General features: G+C 47.8%; 1 protein-coding gene across 5 annotated transcripts in view; it reads right to left on the bottom strand.

Annotated features, from left to right (window-relative positions):
- Positions 1 to 11,177, bottom strand: part of Dlc1 (DLC1 Rho GTPase activating protein) — a 385,995-nt gene that overhangs the window by 11,209 nt on the left and 363,609 nt on the right. For all 5 annotated transcript variants that reach the window (XM_029531786.1, XM_021218956.2, XM_029531785.1 and 2 more), the window contains 5 exons: positions 8,159 to 8,222; positions 5,009 to 6,435; positions 4,192 to 4,368; positions 1,018 to 1,177; positions 687 to 885 (listed from right to left, as the gene is read on the bottom strand). In XM_029531786.1, coding sequence (XP_029387646.1) covers positions 687 to 885; positions 1,018 to 1,177; positions 4,192 to 4,368; positions 5,009 to 6,435; positions 8,159 to 8,222 — 2,027 coding nt within the window. The remainder of the gene's footprint in view (positions 1 to 686; positions 886 to 1,017; positions 1,178 to 4,191; positions 4,369 to 5,008; positions 6,436 to 8,158; positions 8,223 to 11,177) is intronic.

Raw genomic sequence — 11,177 nt, forward strand, 5'->3', positions numbered from 1 at the left:
GGAAGAGGAAGAGGAAGAGGAAGAGGAAGAGGAAGAGGAAGAGGAAGAGGAAGAGGAAGAGGAAGAGGAAGAGGAGGGAGGCAGAGAGTGAAAAGGGAGAGGGAGAAGGCCAGCATACCATTCTGGTACCCTACTTTTCCTACTGCACTAGACAAACGAAAGATGACAGTAGACTTGACGGTAAAAAATGTACAACTGACGTCTGTACTTCCAGACTCAAGAGCAACATTGATTTTTCTCTTTCTTTTGAAGACAATGTCTCCTGAGACCCAGGTAGCCCTCAGATTCCGTATGTAGCCAAGGATGACCTTGAACTTCTGATCCTCCCACCTCCATCTCCAAAGCGCTAGGGTTGCAGGTGTGCACCGTTGACACCGGGTTTATGTGACGCTGGAGAGAAAACTCAGTACTTTATGCGTGCTACACACAATCCCTTTGCCAACATACTCCCAGGTCATAAAACTACTTCTCAGATGATTCAGTGAGGATGCTTTAAACCTATTACACACACACACACACACACACACACACACACACACACACACACACACACTGAGAACTGGGGTTTGAGAAGATCAGCATGCAGGTTTTCTCTGCAAAAGCATGACATTCAAGGAGGCTACGTGCTTCAATTGGTCCCATGGAACCCAACATCCATCACCTTAAGAAGAACCAAGAATGCTTACACTGGTAGATCTGCAGGAAGGTTTCGGAGAGTTTGTTCGTCATGAGGGGCTCAGGGAGATCTCGAAAATATTGCTTTAACATGTCTGCCACATCATAAGCGGACTGGCCTTCATAGTTGACGTTATCTTCAGCGCTTTCGTTCATCTGGCGTAGAGCCTGGATCCGGGATTTGACACCCGACTTCCTGAAGAGCCCGACCTTTTGGAAGGAGAACGTCAGGGATTGAGTGTGGAAGCAGGACCCTTCCCCACGAAACTAGAAAAAAAAAAAAACCCCACGTAGCCCGAAGGTCCACTCCCACGAGTGGGATCCACGGGCAGCCGCGCTTACCTGGTCCAGACAGTGGTTGCGGAGGTAGCGCATGGCCTGCTGGATGCTCTGAGGCAGGGGTTGTCCTGAGCGCTGCACGTTCACGGTCAGCGGGACCCCAAACACACTCCGGTCCTTGTAGTCTGGAACCTTGATCCTTTTCATGAACTTGGGCACAGCCCTGTTTAAGGAAGATGCGGTGTCTGAATTTGCTTATCCACCCTTTTTTTTCAAGCCCCCCCCCCCCAATCTGATTCCTGTCAATACAGGGTCTATTTAAATGAAAATAAAGTGATCAGTTCAATTTTGTAGCTGTAGTAGCCACATTAAAGGCCTTTACTGGGTCAGTAGCTGCCACAATACATTATATGAGTGTAGAATGCCCCGCCCCCCCAATTATTGGACAATGTCACAGAAATGTTTTTTTTTTTTTTGTTGTTGTTGTTTTTTGGTTTTTTTTGGTGGTGGTGGTGGTGGGGTGGACGAAGTGCTTTTGGTTATCAAACCCGGAGACTCAGGAATCTATCTAAGTGCTCTGCTACTGAGCTACACCCCCAACGACTCCCCAACTCCTTTGTTTTTGTAAGACTTTTATTATTATTATTATTATTATTATTATTATTATTATTATTATTATTACTTAGGCCACTCTGGTCTAGATATCTGAAGAGCTGGGACTGTTAAGACCTGGTCAAATACCCTCATCTGGGGACTCTGTTAGCTCCTGTTAATCTTGAGAACAGTGGTCTGTGGTCCTCAGGGAGGCTAATGGACTTCCTTACACGAGAACAGTACAGGAAGGAAGAGGCAAAAAAAAAAAAAAAACCAAAAAAAAAACAAAAAAAAAACGTAACACCCAATTAGGTACTTCTGAGATGAGCTTGAGAAACGACTTCCCACGTTTCCTAAAAGGGTATGAATCCCTTCTGGGTTCTTGGAAGAGACCTGAGTTGATTTGTATAAGGAGATCTGGGTAACACTGATAAAAATCAGCCAAAGGCCGCCTGTCTTGTCACACTGCCAGCCGAGACCAGAGCTCAAACAGGAGTCAAAATAAATTCCCCTGCCGATGACCCCGAAGAACACAGCATCTTCAGGCTTCTATGGGAAAGGGGAAAGGCACAAGGGGAGTTTTGTGAGGCTTCCCAAGGCTGCCAGGCATCCTGAAAGCAGGCCTGTCCCCAGCCCTATATGCGACAGCAGGAAACCCATGTCAGGCATTTAAGGCTGTCAGGTATCTGAGCTCTACAACTGACCCCTTGAGGGAGACCAGAAAGGGCAGAGCCAAACAGGAAAGGGACTTTGGGCAGAAGCGCTCCTTGCCGTCCGAGTTCTACAATGCCAGGCTTTTACATGTTGGTTTCGATGCACTGGAAAACCTGACCAGAAGTCAAGTGGGAGGGTGGACTTGCAGATTTTTTTTTTTTTTTTTTTTTTGAGGGTTTGGTGAGAAAGGGGGTAGAGAACTGTGAAAGGAGAATGTAAAATATGCAGTTTTAAATAGCAGTGAGGAAAATATTACTCTAAGCACAGAGGGAGACCACTGCCTTGTTTTCTAGCCAACTGCCTTGCCTTCTGGGCGCTTGCCTGAGGCCGTGACAGGCCACTCTTGATGGCTCTAGAAAAGGAAAAGGCTGGAGAGTAGAGCCAGATTTGTATTTCCATACAGTTAGGCGTAGGGTGCTGCGGCAGAAGTGTGCATAATGCCCCGCTTTGTTGTGCGTGAAGAGCCCGGGCTGTGGAATGTGGAAAGAACACATTACACTCCCCACTGAGAATCTGAAGCATTCTGGGATAAATGGGTCAATACGTATTTCTGTCATTCAGAACAAACAACTTCTGTATTTAGTGAGGCTCAAGTAACTGCCTTGGTTAGGGAGGTGCTTTGAAGGCACAGCTACAACCCCTGGACTTTCCTAGGAGCGAGGAGTCAGAGAATCAAGGAGCAGTGGACCCTGCCTCAGACGATCTCAAGCCATTTCCGCTGGTCACAGAGCGTTCCACTGATAAGGGCTGCGTCTGTTTTTCTAACAATTGGACTGCGAGCACCCTGACGAGGAGGGAAAAGGTTCAGGGACACCTGCGACACTTCAAAACAGAGACCTGGATCCAGATACAGTTCTTGTCTTTGAACCATGACAATGGACAGGGATTATGTCTTGCCCATGACCCATCCAGCCCGACTGTCCACATCTTACACTCTACATTCAAGGCTGAGGCTTCAAGATTATGAAGAGTTAGACGTCTAATACATTCCAACTTTTAAAATATAGTTGTTTTGTGGTGGGGCATGGTGGCACATGGCTTTAATCCTAGCACTCAGGAGGTAGAGGCAGGTGAATTCCTGAGTTCAAGGCCAGCCTGCTATATATAGTTATGAGTTCTGGGATTAACAGAGCTATAAAACAGACAGACCCCGTCTTAAGACACCAAAACAGACGAACAAACCAACCAAAGCAAAAAAACAAAAAACCCAAAGGGCTGGAGAGGTGGCTCAGTGGTTAAGAGCACTGACTGCTCTTCCAGAGGTCCTGAGTTCAAATCCCAGCAACCCCATGGTGGCTCACAACCATCTGTAATTGGATCTGATGCCCTCTTCTGGTGTGTCTGAAGACAGCTACAGTGTACTCATGTACATAAAATAAATAATTCTTAAAAAATAAAAAACAAATCCCCAAACTCAAACACAAAGAAACAGTATATACGTAAGATAGTATAGCTAACCACTTAACTCTATTACTCCCTGAGCATTTTTGCCAGAAAGCACCCCCCCCCCCAAAAAAAAAAAACCCAACAAAGCAAAAAAAACCCAAACTCAAAATAAAACCCCCCAACTGTTTTAACACAGGTAGATTTCTCAGGTCATGCTCAAAACCTTCAATCAAAACTGACCAACAGTGTGATGGAGTGTGGGCTCAGCATGAACAAGGGCCTGAAGGCATCTCACAAGGAAACGACTGAAAACCCAACCAAGCAGTCTTGCAGTTAACTCTCCGAGGCTCCAGGAGTTTGAGCAGCATTGAGAACATAAGCCTGGAGGATGTGGAGACGACCACCTGCCTAAAGGTTGATGGATTGGGGACATTGACAGAGGACAGAATGGTCCTATGCTTAGTGCTGGGGACAACCTCAGGGAGCGTGATGGCATCCCCCAAGGGGGTGACTGCTCGCTCGCTTCACACTTAGCTCTCTTACCAGCTGAAGCCGTGCTTGTTGGAAGGCGTGTACTTTTCCAACAGGGCCGTCAATTTCAGGAGCGAGTACTTCTGCAGCAGGTTCATCTGGGCCACGGACTGGCAGTTAATCTGCAGAGACACGGAGTTGAGGCTCGGCCGGTGGGAACTCTGGAAGCTGTGCCACCTCAGTCTGTGCCTGCAAGAGAACAGGGGGGAAAGCAGTGAGCCGGGACCAATCTCTGATCATTGGCTGCTCACAGGGACCAAGATCATTGCACTGACCTTCCCCCCCCCCCCCCCCCCGTCCTTCCTACGGAAGCCCTGAAGGTTGGTTCCAGAACATTGCAGATATGTGGACTCAGTATGCTCAGGCCTCTTAGAGAAGATGGCTAGTGTCTACCTACGCATATCGGGGGCACCCTCCCCATTTACTGTAAGTTTACAAGCCAGATTGCGTCTAACAACCTGCTAGTAGTTCACGGTCACACTCTATTGCTCAGGGTATAATGACGAGAAGACGGTTTCTTCCCTGAGTCTATCTCGTCTGTGCCTGGCAGAGTCTGAAGATCTGGAACTGCAGGAGAATCAAGGTACATGTACTTTAACCGCTTCTAAAGTACACCCACCCCATGGTGGATAAAGCCTGATTAGACGGTTCAAACACCACCATCTTCCAGGGTCCGCTGTCTGCATCTTTGATGACCAAAGGTTCACACCCAGTTTATAATACTCTGCCCCCTTTGGGATTGTTAGGGTCTCCTGGTTGGACCCTGTCCCTTGGAATTTACAGGACTGCAAATAGCAGACTCAATCCCACCAAGCAGACCCTTCCTTACCTATTACACCTGGTCAGGGAAGCCCCCACCCCCGAGTCTCTTCTTTCGGGGATATCAGTGGGCTCTTCCGGCTCATTGAGGGAGTTGCCTGTGCTGTCCAGGTCACTGGGTGTCCTTCGGTCATGGTCCACGTCCAGGTGTATCTGTTTTGGAGATGACGGGCAAGGAGAGACAGAGTCCAGGGCTGAGTCCGAGTCTCCCTCGTCGGAAAACTTCTCAGACCACTGGTTGACTATCCGCTGCATCCCCTTCACGTGGTAGAGAATGTCGTCCAGCTCAGGGAAGATGTCCTCGTTCTCCAGGTCGGCCAGTTCTCCCGAGCTGGAGTACAGGATCGAACCCGGTACGTTATCATAGATGCTCAGGCGGCTGCTCAGAGAGCTGGAGGAATTGCGTCTCTTCAGCTCCTTAGGACTGTCGTGGCTGTTTTCTCTCCGTAGGCTGAGATGGCCAGGGCCATGGAAGCTTCCGGTCCTCCAGTTCACAGAACTTTTTCCCGAGGGACAGAAACTGCCATGGGAGAGGGCCTTAGGGAAGGTGCCGGGTTTGTGGTCTTCGGGAATGTAGAACACCGTATCCTCTGGGTAGTTCTCACGGTTTTTATAGTTCTGCTCTGTCACGTTGTTCAAGGTGGACTGACTGAAAGGGTCGAAGCCCTCTAGATACATGCCCACCCGCTTGTTACAGGTGCTGAGGCTCCGGGTCCTGGTGACCGGGCTGGGTGTGCTGACGGCGCTGCTGGTCTCTGATTGGCTGCTGCTGCTGCTGGTCTGGGTGGAGTTAGACACGCTCCTTTTCCGTACCATGGGCACGTTGATGTGATTTCCATTGAGGGCTGAGATCTCCACACAGTTCAGCTGCTTCAGCTTCGCCTCATCCATACCCTCCTGCAGAATGGGAGCACTGATGATCAACCCCAGCTTGGAAGGCGCCTTGTGCTTGCTGTGGTGGGAGCCCTTGAGCTTCAGGCTCTCCATGCGTTTGAGCAGGCTCCGCGTCTTCGACTTGGTGTTCTTCTCGTGGTGGCCTTTCATGCTAAAACTGAAGCTGGACAGTTCCTTGGGAGAAGGCAGGCTGGTAAAAGAGTCATCGTTGCCTACGAAGTGTCCGGAAGAACAGACGCTGATGACGGAATTGGTTCGGGGTGTCGTGGCATCCCCACTGTGGGCTGCGTGGGTGGGGACGCTGCTGCTGGTACTGCTGAGGCTTCGGACAGAGGACACCTCCTGGTGCTCGCTGAGGTCTGTCAGCATGCTTTCGTGGCTTGTGGCGCTTAGCAAACGAGAGTTGTCTGGGGACCCGGGAATTGGATCCTGCTTTGGGGAAAAGACGTCAAACTCTTCAAGGCGGGACCACCGCTTGCTGTCCCTCTGGAAAGTCCACTTGCCGCTTATGGCGCAAGGCTCATCTTCATCTGAATCCTCACTCTGAAAACACAAAATGAAGCCATTTATGTGCTGGGCCAAGCAGGGGGCAGAAGGCAGAACACAGGTTAAGGGCCAGGCCGCAACCCAAAGGATATTCCCAGTGTCCATTACTCACTTCTTTTAAGTAACAAAGATGGATTTAAAGACATTATTATTGGGCTGGAGGGATGGCTCAGTGGTTAAGAACACTGACTGCTCTTCCAGAGGTTCTGAGTTCAAAACCCAGCAACCACATGGTGGCTCACAACCATCTGCAATGGGATCTGATGCCCTCTTCTGGTGTGTCTGAAGACAGCTACAGTGTACTTATATATAATAAATAAGTCCTTAAAAATAAAAGGCATTATTATTACTTTATTTAGAGAATGTGTTTGCATGTATGTGTATATGTCTGGATGTATATGGATGTTCATGCCATGTTTAGAAGACTACCAGTCAGGGTGAGTTTTCTCCTTGTCATGTAGGTCCTGGGTACAGAACTGGGTCTTCAGGCGTGGCAACAGGCCGACCGTCATTTCACCAGCCCAGATGTAAAGACTTTAACAGAAGTCTGACCAAGTGTTTCCAGCTAAACAAGTTATTTTATTGAAACCCTGGCTCGTCAGGCCGTTCATTAATCGCTCACAAAGGGGACCTCTGAGATGGGCGAAAATTCCAAGCATGCAAAATATTCTGAACTGGAACCGGAGTCAACAGCCATGGGACTCCCTCTGGACTGCCTCCACTTTAACTGCCTGTTGACAGAGTGTGTTTATATATACTCGTGTGCAATTTAAAAAAAAAAAAAAAAAAGCTAGTTTCAAACAGCAGAATGGCAGCTGAGGGCTCTAGGTACCTAAAGGGAAAGACAAGGTATTTCCTTAAAAGAACCGAAGTCGCTATAGCGAGCCATCTGTGGCAGAACACCTGACTATTTATTCCCTTTCTGAAGGGAAATTAGAAGACACCACTCAGCCTGCTGACCATCCTTGCCATTCACGTAGAAAATCTCACGAGGGAAGCCCAGTTTGTTAAGACACTGCGTACACAGCATCACACACCAATGTGGAGACTCTCTGTCGGGCTCAGTGGACACCGCCATTCCAGATCACACACGTAAAAGGTTTAACTTCCCAGACGGACTGTATACTCTCAACAGGAGTACGTCCTTTTGGGCAAATGTATTCCTCTTTAATTTTCAGCACCAGTCCCTCACTGATGAGCTCTGCCTCACCCTTTCCAAGGTCTCATAGCTCTTACCCAGAAATAACTGTTGTGTGACCCACCACCACTGACAGAGTGTATGGGATTTCCTGTCCCGGCTTCTCCCTGCCCCCTCACAATCCACATCTCCTACAGTATCCCCCAAGCCAGCCTTCCCCTTTCATCTTGACAGCTTTGAGATGGAGAAACAGGAAGAGGTCCTAAAGAATGCTAACTTTATTTCCTCTAGGGAGCAATGTGAAATTCCTCTGGAGATTCAATAGGCTTCATGCTTTGAATCACATGGCAGTAGCCATGGAGTTCACTGGGAAAAGAAACAGATTTCTTCAAGTCCAGAGCAATAGATGCCACCATCCAACGCTGACTCCAAATAGGGGTTTTAACGTGCGAGGAATGGACAAACAGGACCTTTTACAGAGCGTAAGGTTCTATCTTGATTAGTGTTCCTGCTGTTCCTGCCCTGCCAGCCCTCCCCCAGCCCTTCCCCGCTTTACCCCCCGTGTGTAATTTTGGTACTCACTCGCTTCCGGTGAGGACTGATCTCCAGCTTCATGACTGCACACTTGTTTAGAGTATTTAATCGCCTACAGAGCAGAGAAAGGCCGTGAGCAGAGAAAGGAACCACGAATGGGTAGGCAGGCAGGCAGGCAGATACGTCTGCTGAACAACTGACCCTTACAATATGAGCTTCTCTGAACTCATTTCTAGTTTAGGCAAGTATGCTATACTTCCATTACATAGTAGGTAATGGAGTCCCGAGATGGTAGTACACATCTTTAATCTTAATTAATACCCAGGAGGCAGAGGCAAGTGAATCTCTGTGAGCTGGGGGCCAGCCTGGTCTAGCTAGTGAGTTCTATTCCCCAAAAAAGCTTGTCTCACTCAAAGGTGCCTTTCTATTTCTTGTACCATTAGATGGCATGCTATAGCATCAGTGGCAGGTCCACTTCAAGGGCAACAGGACAGCAGTAGGAACTGGGAAAGGTTGCAGGCAAAACACTCAGTGCACCCTTCTCACTCAAGTAAGCATTAAGAAGGACAATGGGCCTTAGAAATTTCCATGTCAGAAGGTGACTTTTATTGCTTGAATTTATTATACAGAGGCGAAGTTCCAACCCTCTTTAGTACTCAGTCCTATCAGAAGAGTGTTTTCAGTATCAACAGCAATTGCACAAATGATTATTTTAAAATTCTCACTGAGCTCAAACAGGCCTTTGGACCACAGTCCCCTCTGAAATGGGAGTCAAACTGTAGCTTTGAACATGTTGCCCCCAATCACTGGTGATACCAGTTTAACCACATTAGAGAAACGGGGATGGTAGAGTAGCTCAGTGATCTGGTACTTGCGAAGGACACACAAGGCTTCAGGTTCAATCCTTAGCACAATGGAAACCAATCAATCAACCGATCGATCAATCATCAATTGATCAATCATAATCGATCAGTCATTAATCGATCAATCAATCAATCAGCTTCATTAAAAGTCACAGGAGAAAAAAAAAAAACAATAGCACCCGTTAACTAACCGATAACTAGTGTGCAAAGTGTGAGTGACAGGTCCCTGGGCCTCAGTTCTTTCTAGAATCTTCCAGATGATCATCACCAAAGTCTTCCTTTTTAAACATGTCTGCTTGTTGCCTCATAAACGTCTCTCTCTCTCTCTCTCTCTCTCTCTCTCTCTCTCTCTCTCTCTCTCTCTCACACACACACACACACACACACACACACACACACACACACAGTCTTTAATTTCTTTCCCAAGATGCAACCTTACTTTTTTTTTTCAAGGAATAAGAGCACTAAGCTTAATTCCCCCCACTTGGAACTGGTCCTGTGCCCTGCTAGGCTTTATCTCCCGGGTCCTGCTCTGACATCTTGGATGCACCAGGATAGGTAGTATTTCGGCAGCCTGATAAGCCTGCCTTTGATTCCACAGATTATGTGGAAGCCTGTTTATAGAATAAACAGAGATAAAACAGAATACCAACACACTCAGAAAAACCTCTCCTTGCATGGGAAAGGGGGCAGGGGAGAGAGGGGAGGGAAGGACGGTTGAGAGACACTGGAAGCTCAGAAGGGTGTAGGGTCCCTTGCTGAGGGGTCTCAGTTAAACGACACAACCAAATGTAAGGTTTCACTCCCCCAGTTTTTTTTTTTTTTTTCACAGCTTTAAGAATGAGCGATGGTTAAGTCAGTCTTAGATCTGGGTTTCATTAATCAAACCTGTAATCAAATCTCCACTCGGCTCCATTGGGGCTTTAATGGCTGAGTGGTGTTTATAACCAAATTTACTAGGCATGGAGGCCCATGGGGGTTGGGGAGGTGGAGGTAACTTCACACACGCCAGTTTAAGCCAAACAACAAAAGACTCAGGAGGTTGGTTTGAGAAAAGTCAACTTTAACTTTTTAGGTTGGCGGCACCAGTCTAACGGCATGGTGTCCCTGAAGGCCACACTTCCTCCTCTGGGTTTCTGTGGTTTTTCAATGATTGTCCCCTCACTCACCGGCATTCTCTAGGCTCTTCAAAGAATAGGACCCTCAGACTTACAGGGGGGTACTAGGGACATAAGGTAGTAGCTCTGACCAAAGAAGAAATTCATTTCATAGACGAGAACAGAAAGATGGTCACCAGAAGCTGGGAAGGGACAAGAAGTCGAAAAGAGGCAGGCAGCAAATGCAGGGGGACTTGGCATACCAGGGTGACTATAGTTAACATTAATTTTATATTTTAAAATAGCCAATTTGCATATACTCCAGACAAGAAATGATAAACGTATAAGCTATCGGATATGTTAACCCCCATGATTTGGTCATACACCTTACACACAAATATTGAAACATCACTTGCTACCACATAGATACATACAGTCGTGTTATGTCTACCAAGAATTAAAATATGGTTCTAACTAGGTGAACTGCCACTGTCTTTGGGTAAGGCACTGGTTCGTCTTCAGTCCTCTGACAACCTTATGCAACAGATACTACGATTTATCTTCATTTTATAAGAGACAAAAGCGGGAGAGGGCTTAGAGAGCTCAGGAATCTTGTCCAAGAACCCAGGAGTAAAACACAGTGGCTCTGCTGCCCAAACACAGCAACCTCTACAGCTGGTTGTGAAACAAGTATTAACAATGGCCAAAAAGAAAAGAAAAGAAAAAAATAGAAAGGCCAGCCAAGTGGACCTGAAGTAGGAGCGTTCAAGTCGGTGGCTGAGATACCGCTATCAGTAACCATCTGTGGCCTTGGGCATTCTGACCCTGCCACCACCCAAGGCAAGGGCCCAGCAGGAATGTGCAGGTCTTATCTCGTGGGCGCCTAGGGTCTGTTTTCAAGACAGATGGAGCCAAAGGTGCAGTGTCAAAGCTTCAAGAGCTTTGGTGCACTGGGCTGGGGCTGGGGCTGGGGCTGGGGCTGGGGCTGGGGCTGGGGCTGGAGGCTGGGGCTGGAGGCTGGGGCTGGAGGTGGAGGCTGAGGTCAGAAGCTTCCTGGAGGGTGTTCTTCCTGCCTTTAGAACACCTACTTTCTCAATGTGTCTTCAC

This window comes from Mus pahari, chromosome 19 (assembly GCF_900095145.1).
Source record: "Mus pahari chromosome 19, PAHARI_EIJ_v1.1, whole genome shotgun sequence".
In the NCBI taxonomy this organism is placed as follows: domain Eukaryota; kingdom Metazoa; phylum Chordata; class Mammalia; order Rodentia; family Muridae; genus Mus; species Mus pahari.